This window comes from Astyanax mexicanus, chromosome 5 (assembly GCF_023375975.1).
Source record: "Astyanax mexicanus isolate ESR-SI-001 chromosome 5, AstMex3_surface, whole genome shotgun sequence".
NCBI lineage: Eukaryota > Metazoa > Chordata > Actinopteri > Characiformes > Acestrorhamphidae > Astyanax > Astyanax mexicanus.
Window position 1 is genome coordinate 8,207,275 of NC_064412.1, and position 24,523 is coordinate 8,231,797.

Sequence of the window (24,523 nt, forward strand, 5' to 3'; positions counted from 1 at the left end):
AGCTAAAGTCTTTTGTCTAGGATAGGCAAATGGGCAAAGTTAATACTGTGTGTGTGTGAGTGTGTGTGTGTGTGTGTGTTTTAGACTTATGAATGGGGCACTCAAAAGTTTTTCCACTTTTGTCGTGAGCTGACACTGCCATTTCTCTCTCAGCAGAAACACACAGAGGAACTAACTGAAACCAGAACTCTCTTATCCACCCCAGCCTCGTCTGTCTCACTCTTTTCCTATACACATATTGTGCCCATGAACAATGCTCCTATGCTGCTTGGCACTTTTGGCAGTGTGGGCAGTGTGCCAAGTCCTGCTGGAAAATGAAAGCTGCATATCCATAAAAGTTGTCAGCAGAGGGAAGCATGAAGTGCACTGACTTTGGACTTGATACACAGTGGACCAACACCAGCAGATGACATGACTCTCCAAACCATCACTGATCATCAGTAAATTTTACATTTCATTAGTAAATCAAGGGATCAGAGTCTGGAGGAAGAGTGGAGAGACACACAGTCCAAGCTGCTTAAGATCTAGTGTTACGTTTCCACAACCAGTGTTTGCAGGATCTACAGGACCAGCTACAACATCTGTAGGTAGGCTAAATGTGCTGCAGAATGCTGCACGGAACCTGTATGTCCTTATGCCTGACCGTATCTCATCTTGTATCCAGTTTAGGGGCTCCAACAGGGTGCTTAAGCCTCCTTTCAATTCAGTTTCAATTAAGGTTTTCTTCAATAAACCTATTTTTTTTTTCTTTTTGCAATACTGTAATTACTTACATATGTCATCATTACATTCAAACATATAAAGTTTCATAACCTTGGAACACCTTCTTCTTTTCTTTTCTTTTCTTTTCTTTTCTTTTCTTACACCCTCTGTTACCAGTCACCCCTTTTTTTAGAGGTGACTGGGGTTTATATAGAGTGCTGCACAGGTGTGGCTGGTTGCCACTGATCACTGCTGGGAATTCTGGGAATTGGAGTTTCGGGACCCAACTCCACTTATTTCTCCCCTCTTTTGCCCAGCTCCCCTGTCTGCCTTTCTTTCTTAGTCTTTTTTATCTCTCTCTCTCCCTCACTTCTCTCTCTCTTCCTCACATCTCTCTCTCTCTCATTCTATCACGCCGTAACAGATGTTAAAGACCTATACATCTCCCCCCTCCTCCTGTTCTCGGGGTGAGCGGAAGCTGTTTATGTGGAAATTATGCATCTCTCCATGACTCACTCTCCATTCTGCTCCACTGCCTTTATGCTCTTGCTGATTTGGACATGGACACACACTGACACTCACACTGTGACATACACATACATACACACTCCCATGTCCTGTATCTTAGAGTATCTTGTAGCCTGATTTGTATTCTCTGTCAGAGCCCAAATATATGGTGTATCTTCAGTTCTGTAGAGAGATGGTGATGACGGATATGCAGTATAGGTGTATATAGATGGTGACATTATAAGTGACATTTATTCTTGGACAAAATGAGTGCGTGTGTGATTAAGGGAGTGAAAGGAAAAAGAGATGTAGGGATGTAGAGATCCCTTACTGCTGGGAAACAGACACATATTAGAGACAGTCTTCTTTATCACCCCATTAACTGGAAACATTTGGTTTAAAATATCATCACAGCAGTGAGGAGTGCATCATATCATTCATTGTGGGTGATTTTTCAGCACCATCACTTCATAGAAAATCAAACCACAGCACAAATTACCATATAAAAATAAATGCAGTATATAATGCAGTCCACAACAGCAGCTGTATTCTCCACGATATGGACCAATATAAATAATTTAAAGAAAAAAAGACAACTCAAAATGTACAGACAACTCTACTTTTAGCCCGTTTAGGGGATCTATCATTATAGCTAACAGCTTACGTACCTGGGTGTCAGGTCTTAGCCCTGTCTCGTGTCTCTGTGTGTCTTCCCCACGTGACCTGTGCTCCCCTGTGTCTCCCGTCTTAGTAGATTTCCACCTGTGTCTCATTTGTAGCTCCGCCCCTTCCCCAGGTGTTTCCAATTCTAGAGTGTTTCTTGTTTCCTTATATAGATCCCCTGTGCCACTTTGTCTCTGTCGGTCTTTGCACTAACCCCTGTTGTTTTGTCTCTCCGTGTTTCGTAGTTTCTCCGTTTTTCATAGCCTCTGTTCCTTGTTATTTTCCCTGTTTATTGCCCTGCTCAGTTTAGTCTTCCTAGTCCTGTTTATTTCTAGTTTCCCTTGTTATTCTCTTGTATATACCCCTGCTTTGTGTTTATTTTCTAGTTTTGCTCCCTGTATATATTCCCTGTTTGTTTATCATTATTATCATCACTCGTTTGTTATTGGTTATTTGTGTTTCTTTGTTACATGTTTACTTGTTCCTCGTTTCCTTGTTTCTTTGTTATTTATTTAATAAATTATTTATTTATATCGCCCTTACCTGCACCTGTGTCCGCCTCCTCGTCTCCCTGCCTGGGTCACTTCGTGACACTGGGAGTGATTTCTCCAAAGGTTTGGTACATTTGGTCAAGCTGATTTTAAGCCTGGAAGTGAGTCCAGAGTCATTTTATAAACTACAGAAAACATTTCTCCCAAATTTCAAATAAAAATATCATAATTTAGAGACTTTATTTGCAGAAAATGAGTAAGGGCTGAAATAACAAAAAAGATTTAGAGCTTTTAGACCTCAAATCATGCAAAGAAATTAAGTTCACATTCATAAAGTTTTAAAAGTTTAGAAATCAATATTTGGTGGAATAATCCTGGTTTTAATCACAGTTTTCATGCATCTTGGCATGTTCTCCTCCACCAGTCTTACACACTGCTTTTGAATAACTTCAACTGCTTTTTGTCACTCCTGGTGCAAAAATTCAAGCAGTTCAGCTTGGTTTCATGGCTTGTGATCATCCATCTTCCTCTTGATTATACTCTAGAGGTTTTTAATTCGGTAAAATCAAGGAAAAAACACCATCATTAGCTGGTCTCTTTTTTCCAGAGCTGTATTATATAGATTCAGTACACACAGAATAATCCATTTTAAACTTTAATTTCTTTTACTTATTGACGATTGTGGCTCACAGCTAATGAAAACCCAAAAATCAGTATCTCAGAACATTTGAATATCATATAAGATCAGTTTTTACTTTTGAAACATAATTTTCTGTCTTTTTCTGGCTACTGCACTTGCACAGATCTCCATAGTGAGGATGGCTTCCCTGTTAGCATGCTGACCCTCTTTCCCTCACATCGTAAGCAGAAAGCTGATTGGCTCTTTTTGATTAAGGGCGGGACTCATCCATGAAGGAACGTTGGTTTGACTGTTATATGAGCTACCAGTAATAATTCAATCTGTGGTTGATCTCCTTAATAATAAGCTCTCTGGTACAGTGGTTTAATGAAGGCTAAACCTATACTCATCATCCATGAACCAGGCAGGGGTCAAACAAAGGCATGCAGGCAACACAAACCACTGGAGCCTGAAAGATCCATTCACTGATTGGAGAGTCTAAGCAGAGTCTCCACAGAGGAGGAGACTCTGTGACAACATGATACATGAGCCTAAGGTCACCTTGCCCTTGGCCCAGTGTCAGCTATGTGGTTATAAATCCTCCCAGCATTGGTCTGTGGAGCAGTGGAACTGCATTCTCTACAGTGATGGAGTTCCATCCAATACCCTGATGATCAGCTAATTTGACGCTTGTGATCTGGAGTAAATAATGCAATATTAGTAGCTTACCACACTGATGGTCTTGTGGCCATCAGAAACGATTTTCGATTCTGGAACGATTTTTCCATTCAAATAGCCTATACATTTTGTTTGAATTACGTGAGAAGATAAAAAGATGAAAGGACAATTTAAACAAATAGATCATTTATTTAAAACAATAAACTTAGGTTCCTTACAAGGGGTGGGCAATATTATATCGTATACAATATATCGTGACACAGAAATATCATGATATTAAAAATCCATATCGTGATAATAGGGCTGTTCGGTCTTAAAAGTAGTCTATTATTATTTACTGTGAAGCTTTAGGTGTATTTATTGTATAATTGTTTTAGTTTGCAGTTTATATGCATGCACTAAATGTTCTGCAATATTTTTGCTGCATTATATTATTTTATGCTGTATTATTTATTTTGCCACATTATGATTATTCTGTTATACTATTATACTATATTCCTGAAATGAATAAATTGTTTTAGTTTTCCTATATCGCCAAGTATATCGTTATCGCAAAAATACCCTGAAATATCGTGATATAATTTTAGAGCCATATCGCCCACCCCTATTCCTTACTGTATTAAATATTTTTGCAACATAGTGACAGTGCCACAATAATTAATGGCTAATTTTTAGCATGGTTAACTAATCCTGAATTTATTTCTAAAAGGAAGACCTTGTTAAAACTGGAAAACACTCATCAATGTAACACCGCCACAAGGTCAAGAGTGGAACGTTAGATAAATGTCCAATATCTATATATAAAAAGTATAAAAACTGGACAACAAGATTGACAATGATCGAATGGACAGTTTTAGTGAAAATTGGCAAACATTTTGAATTGTTCATGCTGTTCTTGTTCTTGTTCTATTTCAAAGATACTTTTTTATTTTCTGTAATTATTTTAATTGCTTTGGGATTTTACCACAACAGGGTGGACAGTATGAGCTTTACCTCAGTAGACAATTTAAGAAATATGAGGTGAAATTAATATTATTCTTCAGTCTCTTAGAAAGAGACCTGTATTATATATTGTATGAAAAAAGACTCATTGTGTCTCTTTCTCTCTCTCTTTCTTTCCCTTTCTCTCTCTTTCTTTTTCCCTTTCCCTTTCACTCACCTGCTCTTTCTCTCTCTCTTGCTATCCCTCAATCTTTTCCCCTCTCTCTCTCTCTCTCTCTCTCTCTATCTTTTTTTCTCTTTCCCGCTCTCTCTCTCTCTTTGCTTTATGTCGGATTCCAGTCTTCCGATCCTCTGGGGTATAGAGTGTGCGTGTTTGCTGGATTAAAAGCTACAGTAAATAGGATTTTCTTTGGCCTTGGCAGAACCAACACAGGTGGAAATGTCAGAGGCTGAAGCCTGAAAGAGTCTGATCTATTTCCCCACTTCTTTCTGTCTTTTGTGAATTTACACTCATTAAAGTAAGCCTTCTAATAAATGCATCCGGCTAGTCCTTGTAAAAAAGCTGTGCCAATATAGCCAGTAGAGCACGGCTCAAAAGGGCGTTATAATCTTTTGTCTATGTTCGGCATTAGACATGGTGCCAACAGTCAAGCAAACAGCTAGACAAGCAACTTTAGTAGGAGGCATGTCCACAAACATTTGCACTCTGGTGGTACTGGTAGAGTATGATGTGTCAACCCACCTGAGCCTCAGGTGCCAACAGTCCGGTTGCCGAGTATAATATGAGAATTGGCCAAAGCCATCCGATGTAGCCATACATCAGCCGATCTTGGGCCGATTCCTTATGCTATCTTGTTTATTTTGTAAAATATTAGCTAATAATTTGATACTGACATTTACTGTGATAGAAAATATATATATATAAATTGGCCAATGGTGCCAATTGTGAGCTACATAGTCATTGGCCATCTCTGTTAACCAATTTAGCATTGAGTCAATAACTGTATGCTGATATTGTTAGGTTAACAGGATCAACAACTGGACAACATCCAGCACAAAGTTGCATATAAACAGCTCTGGAAAAAAAGACCATTTAAAAATTATGAGTTTCTTTGATTTCACCAAATTGAAAACCTCTGGAATATAATCAAGAGGAAGATGGATGATTACAACCACTAAACCCAGTTGAACTGCTTGAATGTTTGCACCAGGAGTGGCATAAAGTTATCCAAAAGCAGTGTGTAAGACTGGTGGAGGAGGACATGCCAAGATGCATGAAAACTGTGATTAAAAACCGCTTTATTCCACTGAACCCTTAAAACTTTTTTTAAAAATATGAATTTGTTTTCTTTGCATTATTTAAGGTCTGAAAGCTCTGCATCTTTTTCTGTTATTTGAGCATTTTTTATTTTCTGCAAATAAATGCTTTAAATTACAATATTTGTATTTGGAATTTGTAAGAAATATTGTCTGTAGTCACAATGTTATTTTTACTCAAACACATACCTACAAATAGCTAAATCAGAGAAACTGATTCGGGAACTGAAGAGGAGCTTCCAGAGCTGTCTATATTTACTTACTCTAAAAAGATCTAGTGTACACTGTAAGACAATCTATGCACTGAGTTACACAAACCATTATTATGTTTTTTGCCTTAAAGGGCGTTTATAATATAGCAGGTCTAAAGTGATAACATTAGCAGGGCGGTGGGTGTGATTCAGAGTAACCCCGTGAGATATAAACTCCTAAAAAGGTTAATTAAATAGACAATGATATAAGCTGGTCCCTGTGAAGCGAAATAAGCGCTGCTGTTGTGACCTGCCTTAAAACCTTCCGCTCCGCTCACTGTGGCATTAACTGTGGGAAGCAGCCTCGCGGGGTAATTATGCAACAGTACAGGATGATGAGTCATGTGCAAACAAGAGTTAAGATCAGCCGCGCGGGTCAATAACACATTCCTTAATGATTCCAGCATTTTCTGAGCACGCCATATGTTCATTCAGCTCTACCATCAAATCAGCTTTTAATTGCTGGACTTCTCCACCTATACCTGCTCTGATGCAGAACTCAGCAGCATGTGAGACGCTGCCTGGTGGTGAATCATTCTGTGTCTGTATTGTTTGACCACTAGAGAGGTCTTTGCAGGATATAGTCTAAAGCCTCTCGGATACAGCCTAAAGCCCTTGTTTTCTGAGTGAATCTTCCACATTATCAGATGGATGTTGAGGTGGTTTGTGATTCTCTTTGATCTGCAATATGACAGCAGTCTCACTCCTCAAACAAGGAGCACAGTGCTCTTCAATTTTTCACTAAAAGAAAAGGAACTATTTTTAGCAGACTTTTGGGACCAATAAGAGTCTGCAAAATGTAGAAGTACATGTAGTCCTTGTTCTCCTCCAGTGGGTTTCTTCTACACTGTATACTGTATCTGCAGAAAGTTCACTAATAGAGTGCAGCAGTGCGAGCTTCTGTTTGAATATTAGTAATTACCTGGAGCTCTTCTAAAACTTCTCCACAACCCGTGACCTCTCTTTCTCAAAAGTGTTTAATTACCAGCGGAATCAAATTTAATTGGTTTTATTTAGCGAGGCACTTCACAGAGTTATGTTTGTAAGGCTTTTAATGGTATAATATACAGTATTGTGTAAAAGTTTTAGGCACCTGTGGGAATTTTAAGTAAAGAAAAAGCTTCTTATCTGTGAAGTAAGTGTTTATTAGCATTACAATAAATACAAACAGCAAATTTACACAAAGCAGAGCTTTAACAGCCCTACTTTCCTTAAAACAGCTCCAAATCTCTCCTCATCTGAGTTTAATAGAGTTATTTCTAGTTCTCCTCATATCAACACCTGTTAAATCAAATCTTGCTGATTTAAAAAAAAAAAGGTGAGCTGCTGATGGAACTAAACATGCACATGCTGGCTGAGAGCATCCAGAAGAAATCTGGAGCTACACTTTGTTCTACCGTTTTGAAAATGAGAATTATTTGTTATGTTTTACTGTATTTATGTTTATTTGCATGTGTTCAAATAATATGTGGTGCTTTTTTCAGGCAAAAACACTCGTTTTACTAAGATAAATGAATTAGTGTAATTTGCTTAGGTGCCTAAAACTTTTGCACAGTACTGTATCTGTAATATTTACACACACACACACAAACACACACAACACTATAGAAATTAAACTTGGATCTACTTAGATATACTGTATTTTTCGGACTATTAGGAGCAATAAAATCCTTTCATTTTCCCCAAAATCGACAGTGGCCTTCTAATCTAGTGCACCTTATGTATGAATTCTACCAGTCAGGTACTAAGAAGCAGTAAAGCCACTCCACTGAAGTACAGCGCTATGGGTTATGTGAGTTTTCAGTGAAGTTTCTCCAGCACTAAGGCTGGGAGCAGCAGCATTAGCATCAGCCGCTAACCACAGCACTAGCTCTTTTGCCATTCAAGACCAGTACAGTTTATTGGACTGTAGTTTGTGTGTTTGCCCTGTTAAAATAAGCTACGTGGGAAGAACCGCTAGCTGAAAGCACAATGGGTTATCAGCAGTGTTGGGCACGTTACTTTGAAAAAGTAATTAGCTATAGTTACTCGTTACTTCTCCAAAAAAGTAACTGAGTTACTAACGGAGTTACTCCACTATAAAAGTAATTAGTTACCAGTAAAAGTAACTATCGCGTTACTTTTTATTATTCGCCCGTCAAAAAAAGGAAATCAATTATGCATTTACTATTATTATTAGAAAAATAACAAAAAATAACAAACGAAAATAAACCCAAAATGTTGACAAAAATATAATCTAACGAATTTCAAAAAAATAAAACGAAATTCTCCACACAACCAAAGAAAATTACTAAAACTTGTAATACTGAAAAAAGCGGAAAAACGCGTCTGGGGATGAAATTTAACAAACCAAGCCACACTCAAAAGAAATATGTATATATAAAACAAAATAATGGACAAAAACAACAATTTAATGCCCGTTAAAATGGTATTAATATAACAGCTTCACCAAAAGAGAATAGAGCTTAGATCGTGCCCAAAAAATCCGACCCAGCCGGAGCCCGTGCACGTTCTGCCCAAGCCCGAACCATAAACTGTCATTATGAGCCTGACCCGATCCGCCCCATAAACTGTCTGTTTTCGGGCTGATTGAATGAGCGAAATATAATCAGAATTATGTTAATTAACACTGTAACATAGAAGCATAGAACTTTTATTTAATTTAAATGATTTTTAAGAACAGCTACACACAATGCTGCAAGTCAAACGCGGAGGCGTTCACGTGCGCCCAGAGCTACGTGATTACAGTTTTCATTTTTATTATAGTTTAATTTAATTTTGTTTTTATTTTTTCTGTTCATTTTAGGGTGGGCTTGCTAGCGCGAGCGCTTTACACAAGAACTAACAGGACCACGAGGTGCCGCGCGCTCGGCACAACAACTCCCGCTGTACAACTCCGCTGTACAACAGCGCTTATAAATAAATTAAACACAAAAAATGAGGGTATTCTATCAGTAATTTCAGTTCGTTTTAGTTAGTTTTATAAACACAAAATACAGTTCGAGATAGTTATGTTTTTCCTTTTAATTACCGTTTTTATTAGATTCAGTTAACACAAATGTTTTTCACTTTAAATTTTCGCTATTTCGTTCGCTTTAGTGAACAATAATAATTGGTTACTTAGCAACATTGTGATTATCACACCAGAGCTTTATATAAAATAAAAATAGGAGCCTGATTTCGGGTCGGTCCTCAGGTCAGGTGGGATTCGGGCAGAGAATCTAAGCTCTAAAATAGAAAGCAGCAGCACCACAAAAACCGGAGCAGCTAAAAAGAGCTTAACGTCCTTAATTCGGAACTTGGCCTGTCCACAGCAATCACTGAATTGATTAGAGCACGCAAATCGTCACAATTGTGCCTCACTTCACCACGCCAAACCACAGGCACAGCGGCCAGAAGCTCAAGTTCACCGGACAGAGGAGGGGTTAACCAGGGCAAAGCGAAATAAAAAAAAAGTTCATAGAGCTGCTAAAGTAACGTGCAGTAACAGGGTGTCGGAAATGGTAACGGCGTTATAGTTACAGTCATAGTAATTAGTTAGATTACTCGTTACTGAAAAAAAGTAACGGCGTTAGTAACGCCGTTAGTTTTAACGCCGTTACTCCCAACACTGGTTATCAGAACAGTCTAGTGCTATCAGGTGGCATTTTAATCCCGCTTAGACAAAATATTGGAAATCTAAGCTTACTATAAATAACCGGAAGCGGTTTCCTCACCCAAATAAATGGTTTTCAGGAGAGAAATCTGTGTAGATTAAATCCAGTGCATTTGACTTTGAAAGATTTTTTTTTTAAGAATTACAGTTTTGTTTACTTAGGCACTTTCTCCAGCTTACCCATTAGAAGGAAAACATGGCGACACCCTTAATCACTTCGATGTAGCATCCTTACTAGTGTGGCTTAATGCACCTTATAAACTGGTTCGCCTCATGTATGAAAATATTTTCAGAGGACAGTAAATCTTTACTGCTAAGCTATATGATATCAACTTTAAGTTAGTGTTGTCCCATGAAAAGATGTAATAAAATATTTGCAGAAAAAGGGGGTCATGGGTGTACTAACTTTTGTTACTGTATATCTGTGTGTAGGATTTTCAGATTTGTGTTACACAGGCATTTAGAAGAATTGCATAAGCAGAGTTCGATTTTGGTTTTAACTCAAAAGTCAGCTGAAATAAAGGCAACTGATGACCTCCTCTCTGAAGTCACCTGAAGCGTAAACAAATTATTTTGAAAGTTTTTAAGCTATGGACAGCTGAATAAAGTATCCATCCATCCATCCATCCATCCCCCATCCATCCATCCATCCATCCATCCATCCATCCATCCATCCATCCCCCATCCATCCATCCATCCATCCATCCATCCATCCATCCATCCATCCATCCATCTACTGAAAGCATTCAGACACTTTAAGCGGTACCCATTATGCTAGTCTAGTCCCTGTACAGAAGGTTTCCCAATAGAATAGGAGGACTTTCTGGAGCAGATAAACATGAACTTATTGGTGCTGTCAGAACAGCACACACATTCATTTGTTACTTATTCAGATCCACTAGAGGGCAGTGCTTTAACACAATCAGTGATGTCTCTCTCTCTCTCTCTCTCTCTCTCTCTCTCTCTCTCTCTTTCTCTCTATTACCCTGTCTGTCTCTATGGGCCCTATTTTAGCGATCTATAGCACAACTGGATTTAGGGTGTTTTGGTGTGTCTTTGGTATTTTAAGGGCGCAAAAAATACACCTTGCGCAGTTCGAAACTTGCAAAAGGCTTTCACTAATTCTCTTAATTAATCATGGGTGAGTTTTGGGCGTAACGTGAAATTAACCAATCAGTGTGCCAGTTGTCATTCCCTTTAAGAGGCAGGTGCACTCTGACTTTGGTGCGGTCGTATCTTGACGGCACAGTGTTTTGTGTGTCTCAGCAGAGGATACTGAACTGTGTGTTCAAGCTTTGAAGATATACCAACAGCTCATTTAAGGGAACAGCATGTTATTTTATTCTTTATTCTGCTTATTGTTGAGTTGTTGAGTCGGGTTTGTGCTCTGCAGTGTGTGTGTGTGTGTGTGTGTGTGTTTAACGAGCAGTTTGTATGCAGTGCGCTGGGAGCACCTATAGGAATGGACTCTGATGATTGGCTGTTGTCTAGGTTTATTTCAGTCAGTGGAGCTCCTGTGTTTTCCACTGCCAAAATATATAGTAACACACCAGAAATTTACCTGAACACACCTCACTTCCAGACCACCACACCAGACCATCAGTGTAGATTTATTCCTAAACTCTGACGCTATTTTAACGATGCAGGCGCACCATTAAACCTCTGAATATTACTATGACTTTCAATGTGTGTAACTTTTTTGCAGACTGGCAGAAAATGATGCTGCAGTTGCTTTTACAAAACGTACAAAAAGTAGTGAATTGGACAAAAATCTAAAGTAAGGTCAACTTAAAATAGTCATTAATAAAGGTAATTCAAGTCAACAGTTCTTCCAAAGCAGTTTTTTTAGGAGCAGTGAGAAGTGCATTGCTGCCACCTGGTGCCTAGAATTGGCATTACTAGCAGTGGGTTATGCTCTTACTTTCAAAACCAATTGGATATTTCCATTCTTTTCTGTGAGCAAGTCTGAGATATGAATTATAGCTCTCATTTAGAATTACTTTTGAGAATAATAATTAAAAACTTGAAGAGAACCAAGAGTTTCACTCATGACAAATGTGAGCTTTTCTCACATTTCTGCTTTTTTTGGAAAGAAAAATCATTAGATCTAAATTTAGAGCTAATTTGTGGTCTGTGTTTTTAGAATACATGTGTCCTTTAAATCTAATGTTACTTTTAATCTCAGTGACAGTCTGTATGTTTTTGCTAAGAATGTATAATTGCACTGAACATGCTTAAAAGTACCTTTTAAAACGTGAATTGTGGTGCAGTCTCTTTTCAGAATGGGTAATATTTTGGTGATGTTAGCGAGAGTTCTGTTGTGCTCTCTTTTATCTTGCCAGTTTTCTTCAGTACAAATTCTGCATTTCATAGGTTTAACAATTTACTGTGTAAATGAGCAGATGAAGACTGTTTGAGAGTTTGCTCTTCTGATATAACAAGCTGGGACCAGCTACCTACTATCTAGCTATCTTTAAAAAACTCCTGAAAAGCAACTGCTTTCCTAACACCTCTAACAAGCTAACTTTTTCTAACCTCATTTCCTGTTCTCCCTCCTTTCCTTCTTTATCACACCATTTTCCATTGACCTTCTTTAGGTCCGGTCTAAAATGTTTTGCCTTGAATTTCTATGTCTTTTATTGCTAAACGTACATCATTATTTGTATGCTGCTTTGCATGAAAGCGTCCGCTAATTGTAATGTAATGTAATGTTTATATCCATGTTTGCAGTAGCTCTGCTGTATCAGAGCCATTAGCAGCAACATGATTGTTCAGGTAACCAGTAAATGCACAATATTTCTAATCCCAGGCACTACAGAAGGCCTTTGAGACTGCACAACTTTTATATTTTTATCGGGTTTATGACACTCGACAAACATCTTATTTTAATCTCTTGAGACCAAAATATTGGTGGGTTCATTTTCTGTTTCAAAAACATTGTATATCACTGACTTTGAGCGTTTGTAAGCATCAATGCTCAAAGTGGGATTTTTATTTTTGGCTTTTTGGATCTCAGCATTGAGGAGGGCTTTCCAAACTAGTGCCTAGAACTAGCATTACTAGCAGTGGATATTGGATTAATGGATATTTACAGTCTGTTTCGTGAACAAGCCTATATTATGAATTATAACTATCATTATAACTATCAAAATTACTTTTAATAATAACAATTGAAAAATTGATGAGAACAAAGAGGGGCACTCATGACAAATGTAAGCTTTCCTCACATTTCTGCTTCTTTTGTAGGATATTTACTGTTTAGTAATGTATTTACTGTGGCAAGTCAATCCTACTCCTTGCTCCTTCTCTTTTAATCTGATTGGCTCATTTTGTTAAAGAGCGAAGACTTCATCTGTAAACAAACCCCAGGTTTAGTGTTTTGTGAAATTCCATTCCCATTTCAATCAGAGGCCCTATATAATAATAATTGGACAAATAAAAATTGTTCAAGATGATATATCAAGATGAAATATCAAAATACTGTCTTCAATATAGTAAAGAGAAAATTCACTTAAATTCTGTTTATTTCTTTATTTCATGTTGCCTACATACCAAGATTATCTTTGTGTCTCGTGAGAAAACAAAATGAAACGTGGCTCACAAAATACAGATTTCTTTTCCTCATAATCATATTTGTTTTTTTTACAGATAGGTCATTTCATAATGAAAAAATAATGGAATTCATTCTGTTACATATCACGTGAATAGAAGGTAGTTGATGAGAGATATAAAGGTGAGAAAAAAACAAAAGTTTAAACTTTACCCTCTCTAAATGTGACAAGGAAATAAACATATATACATACAATATGCTCCTGAGATTTAGATAGTTTGAGTTGCAACACCTACAGGCAAATACCAGAAAAAATAACAACAGAATTTCACAGAGCTGGACCCAAACCTGGCACTGAAGAAGGCTCATTTTACCCAAAGTTCTGCATGTTGAAGAGGTTATAATACTACATTATGGCATTCTGCAGCAGTGATGATCTGTTTTAAATCATATCAAGAGATTCTGACACAGTCCAACAAAAAAATATCACTATTAAGAGTGTTCCATGTGACATATGACTCTGAAGTTTAATTTATTCTGTACTCAGAGATTAACAAAGGAGTTTTTTTTAGCTCTGTGGCACAGATTTGGACCAAAGTTTGTCTCAGTAATGTTAAAATGCATTTAGAAATAATGAAATTATTTATATCAGTAAATATTTCTTCGGAAATCAAGGATATTAGGACAGAGGTTATAGAGTTTGGCCTCTTTATCTGCAGGGGCTAAATATGCCCCATATCATCCATTCTAAAGCATGTTTGAACAAAGTGTAAAAAATTACTGGGTCTCGGAAAGCTGTGGGCTATTCAACAAAGTACTCTTTATTATGTTTTACCACACAAATTGACTACAAGTCCATTTTTACATTGAAGTTTAATATAAGTGACAGTCTGAAAGGTTTTTTGAAAGAATGTGTAGCTGCACCTAGCATGCTAAAAAGTACTTTTAAAACGTGAATTGTGGTGCAGACTCTTTTCAGAATGGATGATTTTGGCGATGTTAACGAGAATTTTTGCCAGCACTCTTTAGTAATAATTCTGCTTTTCATAGGCTTAACAATTGTCTGTGTTTAGTTTTATGATTAATTTCACTAAAAGTTAAGGTTTCTCTCTTTTTTGCTATTTTGGAGATTTTCAAGATTTTCAATTCAATTCAGTGTAAACCAAGATGAAAAGGCCTAACATATTTCTGAAAATTTAGCTGCCTGTTATTTTTGTATTTTGCATTTTAGCATTTTACACTTCTACTTCCCGTTTGGTCCAAATCTGAAGCCTACTGCTGAATTTAAATGGACAACTTAGGTCCAATAATTAACCTGAATGGGAGTTTAAAGAAAATATTAATCCAAAAAATGTTTCACTTACGTACTTTGAACATAATCAATCAATCAATCAAAAGAAATACTCGCTTCTTTAGTTTCAGGTTGCAGCTACAACATATGGCAACACATTTATCAAATAAAAAAATATTTTAGTATCTGCATTTTCATAACTCCCATCAGAAAAAAAAAATCCAAAAATATTGTGGAAATTAATTAGTTCATTTTACTGTTTACCTTCTTTTTTAAGCCTCGGGGAGCGTAACATGTTTTTTCTCTATATATCATACCATCAGACTGTCTTCCCCACAGCATCCATACACTGCTTAAAAAAATAAACAAAAAATACAGCTGAACACTTGGATATACAGTTGTCCTTCTAGTGCCAGTTTGGTATCCATGCTCAACGATGAGAGACAGCGAGTCCATAGTCCATGCAGTCAGTTGTTGATGTCGTACCGTTGTCCTGTTTTTCATTTGTACTCCCATTTTCATTTTTCTATTTATTTTTTTTGTTGCATCTCTTGGATAATGACTCAAAATATACAAACGCAGTCTTTCTGCTGACTTTTTGCTGACACCTGGCATCTCCTCTCTATATTGCTCTGACGATGTACAGACACTTGAATAGATCCTTAACACATGCAGTGGGAACATATGCATATATTCACGCTCACGGAAACGACCGACAAGAACACATCTGTACGGGAGGAGAAGGCGGATCCTTAATGAACGGCAGGCAGGAAAGAACGACAGTCAGTCAGTCCGTCACTCGGCAGTCGACACTCATTAGCTCATTGGACATTAGAGTCTCGTCCAAAGCTTTACAGAGTGTTTTTAGACTGGAGAAGGTGAGAAAGTGCTGCTGTAGTTCATACTCAAGGAGACAAAGCCATATTTCATTCATCTCAGCTCTTCTCAACTGTTTTCTTAGTTCTTTCTTTCCCTCTATTCAACAAAGCTCCTGCATGTGTGTGTAGTTCTCTGTAAACTGTAAAAAGTTACACTTCTCCGTAAACCGATGAATCGTCAAATCGTCAAATCATCAAACTCTCAAGCTGCTGCTTCCTGTTCAGTGGGTGTGGTGTTGTGTTGGTGTCCTCAGTTGTTTTCGTATATATATATTTATATATATATCTCGATAAAGTCCGATACAGGCGTCTCTCTCAGCTCTCTAGTGTGTGTTGGTGTCCGGGGTGGAGGCGGAGGCGGACGCAGGCGTCGGCGGAGTGGAGGCTCTAGAGGTGCTGGACGTTTTCTCCAGGCTGGGGCTCTCTGGAGCTTTGGGCAGGCTGCGGGCGTTCAGGCCGGACTGGGAGGGTTTGGGCTGGGCCTGCAGGCCGGGGCTGCAGATGAGGTGATGGCGCTCCCAGTCTTTGTGTTGGCAGAAGGAGCCGCAGTAGCGAGCTGCGTTGCAGCCGCTGCACGTCTCGCTCGCTTTCCTACCACAGTTCCAGCAGCACTGAGAGGAGGAGAGCAAGAGAAGAGAGAGAAATTAGTTATAAGCATTATTAATTGTGAGTTTAGGGGTGGTCTATATATTGCCCTGAAAAATATATCACAATATTTCACAGTATTTGTCGGATATGAAAAAAACAAAAAAAAAACATATGTATATGTCATATTTTGTGCTCTATAAAGCACAAGAAAAATTCTTTGATTGTCCCAAAAATTGACAGTGTGCCTTATATAATCCAGTGTGCCTTTTGTATGATTTCTACCAGTCAGGTATTAAGGAGCAGTAAAGCCACTCTTTACACTGAAGTACAGCATTATAAGGGTGAGTTTCTCAAGCACTGAGGCTGGAGCAGTATTAGCATTAGTCGCTAACCGCAGAGCTAGCTCTTTCGTCATTCAAAGGTAAGTATATCGGACAGTAGTCTGCGTGTTTAGCATGTTAAAACAAGCTACGTGGGACGGACCGCTAGCTCATAGCGCCCTGGCTTACTAAAACACCCAGGGTTCCTCTGTATAGCGCTGTCGGCAGCATCGCGCTAACCATGTCTAGAGCTGCTGCTAACTGCGCTGTTGTAACTAAACAGAAGCGCTTTACTCACCTAAATAAACAGTTTTCAGGAGAGAAATCTGTTTAGATTAACATCCAGTGCTCATTTGACTTCCCCATTAAAAGGGAAACATGGTGACGTCCTTGTTTCTTACTAGTGTCACTTAAAATGCGCCTTTATAATATAAAAATAGACCAGGAAAGACGAGTTCATTGACAGTGTGCCTTATAATATGTAGTCCGTTATATACGGTACATATAACATACATTCAGCAGAAACAAACAAACAAAAAAAAAAACTATAAAGAGTTGGCCTATTTAATAAAGCTAAATTTAATTTAATTTAATTTAATTTTAAGACCCTGATTTTGTAAATTAACAATATTTATATTAATAACGGTATCACAATATGATTTTTTTTGTTGTTGTTTCAGAATTGTTTGCGATATTTTTGCATACGAGAAGATTTGTCACACCCCTTACGTAAGTTATTAAATAATTCGATTTCCAGGAATACAGTTCCTCTGTAGAGAAGTAGAAAGAGTGCTTAAAGAATAGGAATAGGATGAACCTATTGACACCATGCCTTCTACTTCTCTACAATAACTAAACAAGCTGTATGCATGCATCTGCACATCTGTGTCAGCAATGGGACAGTATAGCAAAACACTGCATCAGTATACAAAATATATAGGGCTTTTTATAATGCTTTTAAACCCAATATTATTAATTTTTAAGATTTTTATGTGTACTGGAACATTCTAAAAAAAAGCTGCCTGTGTGCACGAGTATAAATGTGTATATTTAGAGAGACACACAGACACAGGTATGCAGACAGATGGATGGACAGGTGAGCAGACACACACTCACCTCGCTGGAGTCCTCCTGTTCGTTGATGACCTGGATGGCGTCCTCTGTGGCTTTCCTCTTGGCCTCGGCGAGGGTTTTCTCCATCTTGGCTCTCTCTGCTGCAATCATCTCAAAAGCCTTCTGCTCTGCCTCAGCCACAGCCTTCTGCACCTCGTCCATCGCCTGCCGCTTCACCTCGTTCACCGCTTCCTCTGTAGGGGGTCATACAGGGGGCAAGCGGCAAAGGTTATGCTCCGAGGCATGTGCTCACTGTCATGATTTTTTTTGTTTTACACCATTTAAAACCACTACTGTGTGAACATGTCAGGGTGAATAGAACATTTTAATCAATCAGATTAAAATACACTTGGAGCTATAGCACCAAAAATGGATGAATTTGTGCTTTATTAATCATAGTTTGGGTAATGTGTGTATGGAGTCAGTTATTGAAGCCCTGACTGGTTATTATTCGATGACTTTTCACATATACAACAGTGAACAGTATTTTTGCCAAACTTATAAATAAAGCCAATAAATGATATTACCATTATCAAATATTATCGAGTGCATGTCCATTTGTTGTATGATAAGCCAATGCCAATAATGTTATTATGGTGACAGGCTTAATTGCACCCATTGACCACTGCCATGATGATAATCAATTGTTGTAGATGACCCTTTTTAATCCTATTTAATTTTTCAAGTAGAGTCAATGTTAAAAGATTTTTCCAAGTTATTAATTTTGATGCTTTTCTACTGGTCTACTTCCTCACTATTGTGTGTGTATTTGAGCTTAGATCGGGCCCAAAACATCAGGCCCGACCCGGCCTGAGACCATGTAAAAGTTCTGCCCGAGCCCAACACAGCATATACACTGTTATTATGATTTTTTTAAACCTGACATTTTTTTTAGTAAGCAGAGCGTTAAAACTAAGCTTTAAAAAAAAAATTTGGGATATTTGAGCAAAATCTGTTCTGAATCATTTTAATTAACATTGCAACACTGAAGAAGCATAGACCATAGACATTATTTAAGAAAAATGTTTATTAAGAACAGATCTCTGAAAGATTAAAAAACGAACAATGGGACCAATGATGTCTGAACGACTTTCCTCTGATCTAATATAATTTAACGTGGTTTAAGAATATAAAATGATTTTTAAACAAACTAATTTTTTTTATTGAGCTTATAGTCTAAGTGTAATAACACAAAAAAACAATAATAAGGCTATGCACTGCACTGCACCATGCTGCAAGTCAAATGCGTAATACGGACAAGTGAAGTGTGCAACTTTTTTTTAAAAACACAGTTTGATTTATTCCTTTGCTATATTGTGATTATCAGGCCTTAGCTTTATATAAAACAAAAATTGCACTGAAAAACAGATGCCTACGAGGATATAGAGATCCTACGCTAGCTTTGAAGCAACAGTGGTAAAGAGAGGGAAATGCTTATAGAGATGTAATATGACTGAAAGTGAGGAACAGGTGTATGGCAGGGTTAGTAAACAGGTTTCCCAGGGTGCATCTGGGTTGCCGCCCTTACCAGCTTTTCTCCAGATCTCATCAGGCACATAGCCAGGAGCAGCACGCAGAGAGAGCTCCCGCTGAGGATCTGCTATAGAGAGAGAGAGAGAGAAAGAGAGAAAGAGAGATGATAAACATACAAGTAACAAGATCTAAACAATTAAAATGATCATTACAATTAATAGAACCTGTTAAATTGATTTTTTATTCTTTTTTTGTATGCTTACTGTTTTAAAGCATAGCATATTTCAAAAAAGCCTTAAGAGATTAAAAGAGAGAGCAACATAGATGATGGAGAGATGATTAAGAGATAACTGAGAGGTCAGCAGTGATCTGCAGTAGTAAAGAAGACGATGGCGACGGACGCAGAGGGTGCAGAAGAAGAAGAAGAAGAAGAAGAAGAAGAAGAAGAAGAAGAAGAAGAAGGAGAAGGAGGACGGTTGGTTTTGGGCAGGGACTGATCACAGATGGCAGTAGTGAGTGGGAGCCAGAGTTGCACTATCTAACAAACGCACACTCCTACTGTAGCAGCCTGGACACGAGCGTGCAACACCTGCTCACTCAGCAGGCATGCGGGCCGGCACACACGCGCGCACACATGCACACACCCTTGTGGCCATTAGTCAGAGCCACCAGGCTGTGGGACCACTTGTGCAATACCCCTGATCACCTAAAGGGGGAGTTTAATGCACTTGAATCACCATTCACCATTAACCCAGTTCATAATGTGAAACTCATATATTATATAGATGTATTACACAGTGATCTATTTTAAGCATTTACTTATTTTATGGTTGATTATGGCTTAAATCAGTGTATCAGAAAATTTGTATATATATATATATATATATATATATATATTTTTTTTTTTTATTGACATAATATACAGTACCAGTCAAACATTTCATGTTTTTATATATTTTTCCTAAGCTGTAAATTAATACTTAAGTTAACTTGTGACTTTTGACGCTGGTTACTCTGATGAACTTATTCTGTACAACAGAGGTAACTCTTGGTCTACTTTTCTTGGGGCAGTCCTGATGAGAGCCAGTTTCATCATCATAACGTTTATGATGGTCTTTGCGACTGTACTTTAGGATACTTTCAAAGTTCTTGAAATTCTTCTTTTCAGATTGACTGCCCTTCATTTTGCTCTTAAAGTATTTTTTTCTTTACAAAGTTGAGTATTTCTTGTCATAATATGAATTGGAATATTACTCAAATGGAGCTTTTATTCACTGTATACCTGTAACTCTACCTCTTCACAACTTTACAACTGATGCTCTTAAACACATTAAGAGGCAAGAAATTCAAGTAATTAACTCTTGACCAGTTCAGCACAGCTGTTAACTGAAAGCCATTCTAGATGATTCTGAGAAAAAAACTTCCATTTTGGAGATAAAAACATTTGTAACAGCCATGTTATTATCATTTATTATTACCTGTACCTGTATAACTCAGTCAGAATCATTTTCTACTTTAACCGTTATCTTCTGAAGACTGTGCTCCACACATATGAATGGTAATATAAAGTGAAGGAAGCAGTGAACAGTGGAATGAATGTTGGCTCCTCTGTGAGTGAATGAGCGAGGCGGCTGACTCACCGGAGCTGACTCCCTCAGCAGACAGAGGGCTGTGTGTTTTGGAGAAAGGCGCGCTGGTTGGAGCTGTCGTGCATTTGCGTGCTCCGTCCTGCTGGCTAGAGCGCCGTCTCCAGTAATTCAGCTCCTCTCGGTCCGATTCCTGACAGCGGCGCAGGACGCTCACCGAGCGCCTCGTCTTCTCCACCATGTCCACAATGCAGTTCAGCACCTAGAATCAGCATACAGTTATCTAAAGGAAAATTTAGACTTGCTCTTTTATTCTGATCAGTTTTTAAAACTTGGATTAAAGATGGGTGATAGGATGTTAGATTTCTCTGAAGTGCCAATGTGTGTATACAGCTTTGGAAAAAAAATAAGAGACCACTTATAAATGATGAGTTTCTTTGATTTTATCAAATTGAAAACCTCTGAAATATAATCAAGAGGAAGATGGATGATCACAAGCCATCAAACCAAGCTGAACTGCTTGAATTTTTGCACCAGGAGTGGCATAAAATTATTAAAAAGCAGTGTGTAAGACTGGTGGAGGAGAACATGAAAAGATGCATGAAAACTGATTAAAAACCAGGGTTGCTCCACCAAATATTGATTTCTGAACTTGTGTTCTTTGCATTATTTGAGCTCTAAAAGCTTTTTTATCTTATTTGTTATTTCAGCCATTTTTCATTTTCTGCAAATAAATGCTCTAAATCATAGAAAATGATTCAGAAACTGAAGTGGTCTCTTCATCTTCTCCAGAGCTGTATACAGCCAAAAAATGGGTAACTTATATAATGAAGGTTAGACTTCACTAGGGGTGGGGCAATATATCGATATTGCAATATATCATATCATTTTGATCAAATCATATAATACAGAATTGTCTTGCGATATATCGAGTATCATGATAATATCGTATTGTGGGATGCCCCAAGATTCCCAATCCTAGAAACCACAGTTACATCAGTATACATCAGACAAAACTATGTATATCCATTTTAACTGTTTTTCACTTTATATTGTATTAGGATCTTATTATGGATGGACCAATAGAAATATAAAGTTATCTAAAAGGTAACATTTCGGACATACACTGTTTTATGTTGTGACCTCAACATAATATGTGCAGTATGAATCTCCTTAAAGAAGTAAACCAGTTAATCCCAGTATGAGCACTGTTGAGGTGTTGCATTCCAGCTCTGTACAGACTGAGTAATGAGCAGCTGGTGTTCAGAGAGATGAGTCTTTATGTTTAGACTTTACTGAATTACTGATCAAAGTGCAGCAGAAGACCCAAGTGTGCTTTATTAGCTGCTAAGTAGTTCTTACATGGTCCAGGTGTCTCCATTCATCAGCCCACTCTCTCTCCGTCAGCCTGTGGTCCACTGGCTCCTCGTGGTAGCCACCATTACTGCCTGAACACAAAACACAGGATAATTTATAATCTATTAGATACAACCACACTATTATAAATATGAGAGAGAAAGAGAGTGCAAGGGAGGAAGTGAGAGCAACAGACAGACACAGGGAGACAGAGACAGCACAAGAGACTAATAAAACTGTTAAGACAAGAGACAGAGAGAAAGACCTTACAAAAAGAGAGAGACAAACAGGAAGACAGATAGAGATAGAGAGATAAATAAAAACATTTTGAGATACAGAGAAATTAAAACGAGAGAACTGGCGAGAATCGGGAACGCTGGTGACTGTGTGGACATTTGCATATATTTTGGGGATGCCCAAAATTAAGGCTTATTGGTCAGATTTGCATGATACATTACAAAAAATATTGGGTTTAGAAATTAACCCGAGAAAAAAAAGCCTTACAAAGAGATGGCGTATACCTGATCCCCCAGTAATGGAAAAATGGATGAATATAAATCAATTAAATATATGTAATGGAAAAAAATACATTTTCCATTAGGCTGCAGATTTGCTCAACTATGGGCAAAATGGAAGATTTACACAAAGAATAAAAAAGACCAGATTTAATTGAAACACAAACAGAATAAACTATATACATATGTATATTTTATTCCTTCTCTGTCGGTTTTATTTAATTTTTATTGCACAATAATTTAAGGCATCCTCCGTGTTAATAGTTCCTTGTTCTTTATACGTTTTTAATGTTAAAGGCGATAATTGTGATATCGAAATGGATAAAAAAAAATACATTAAAAATGAGAGACAAAAGAAAGAGAGAGACAAAGAGAGAGAGAGAGAGAGAAAGAGCATGAAAGAAATATAGAGACAGACAGATGTAGATAGAGACAGAGTTAGAACAAGGGAGAAATAAAAAAGTGAGACAAAAGAAATAGACAGAGAGAGACAGCAGAGAGAGAGAGAGAGAGAGAGAGAGAGAGACCGAGAGAAAGAGAGACAGAGAGAGAGAGAGAGAGACCGAGAGAAAGAGAGACAGAGAGAGAGAGAGAGAGAGAGAGACAGACAGATCCTCTGATTGAAAACAGACTGCAAACGGACCACAACACACACAAACCACATCTGGATCTCAGCTGTCAGAATGTGCTCTCCACCCCAGAGTGCGCACACACACACACACACACATTCTTTCAGGGAGCCGCTCTGGCTGAGCGGAGTAGGCCACTTCTAAACAAAGTGAGGCTTGGCTATAAGGGTCTAACAACATACTAGAACGAGCGCACACACACACACACACACATAAAGAGAGAACGAGGCCACCATCAGCGCTGGGATGTTTCTCGTCCTAATAGAGTTCAAAAAGCTCTCAGATGACTGGAGTGAAGGTCGAGTGCAGTGCAGATGGAACTGGCTGGAGCTCAGAGCTCCTCAGCACTGAACATATAAGAGCCGTGATTTACCTCATGCCTGTGTCACCCCACTTAAACAACACACCACTTAACTCTCAGCTCCGCCTCTGGAGCTGCTTTGAATCGGGGAGGTTTACTTGGTTGACTCACTATCCATCAGAAAAACTCCAAACTAAAAACGCCATTCCTTTAATTCCTTCAATCCATCCATTCACCAGTCTGCTCACATTATCCCCCCGCTTATTCATCTCTTAAGCTCAACATCTTTTACAAACATCACAGATGGGTTTAGGAGTTTAGGACTTTATGAGATGCTCCAGCCACCAATGATAAATTGCAGCCTCAGTTGTTGTTTGAGGGGTCAGTGATGTACTGCGCTGATGTTTACCTGGCAACCGTGGTCGGTCCTTCAGCTCTCTCAGCTCCAGGATGCGATGCGGCTCTCTGTACAGGTGAGGAGTTGTGATGTCATCCAGGGCGTAGTGCTGGAGCGGGGGCGGGGTCGGGTGAATCTGGGCGGGAAGTGGCAGGGGATGGGCGGGGCTGTGTCTGGGGGCGGGGCTGATGGTGCAGATCCGTTTGGCTGGAGGTTCGAGAGGGGCGGGAGGTCGCTCGTGGAAGCCGTTTTCTTTGCCCCTGATGGGAGAAAAATTGTATGATGAAAGTGAGATAATTATGTTATAAGGTCAAGTAGAGTAATTTGGGCCACATATAACTCTGCCACTCACACATATATCCCTGTGATAATAATTACTGGATCCAAGTCTAGCTGAACATGCAGAATTTTAGCTATTAGAGTAAAAATATCAGTCCAGTATTTTACCAATTTTGGGCTTAAAACAAAGCTATGTAGTAAAGTATCTTTAGCTGTTCCACAAAACTGATGTAGTTTTACTCTACAGTAGTGTAATCGATGTAAAATGTTGAATATTTGAATTTAATTAAACAGTGTTTTCTAAAAGTCTGTCTAATTTATTAATGTTTACGGTTTCATAGTTTGTGGAAGATCCCTAAAAAAGTGGTATTTGATGACCCAATTTTTTCACGTAGTTGCTGAGAAGATGCAAAGACCCCGTT

The 24,523-nt window shown here is 38.2% G+C and overlaps 1 protein-coding gene across 5 annotated transcripts in view; it reads right to left on the reverse strand.

Moving 5' to 3' along the window:
* Positions 1-13,341: 13,341 nt before the first annotated feature.
* cbfa2t2 (CBFA2/RUNX1 partner transcriptional co-repressor 2) overlaps positions 13,342-24,523 on the reverse strand; it is a 49,139-nt gene continuing 37,957 nt past the window's right edge. For 4 of the 5 annotated variants that reach the window (XM_049479525.1, XM_049479528.1, XM_049479527.1 and 1 more), the window contains exons 6-11: positions 23,835-24,082; positions 21,987-22,072; positions 20,679-20,886; positions 19,094-19,165; positions 17,569-17,759; positions 13,342-16,155 (exon numbers count right to left, since the gene is read on the reverse strand). In XM_049479525.1, coding sequence (XP_049335482.1) covers positions 15,868-16,155; positions 17,569-17,759; positions 19,094-19,165; positions 20,679-20,886; positions 21,987-22,072; positions 23,835-24,082 — 1,093 coding nt within the window. In that variant the 3' untranslated portion in view covers positions 13,342-15,867. The remainder of the gene's footprint in view (positions 16,156-17,568; positions 17,760-19,093; positions 19,166-20,678; positions 20,887-21,986; positions 22,073-23,834; positions 24,083-24,523) is intronic. The other variant, XM_022675619.2, reaches the window with a different exon arrangement.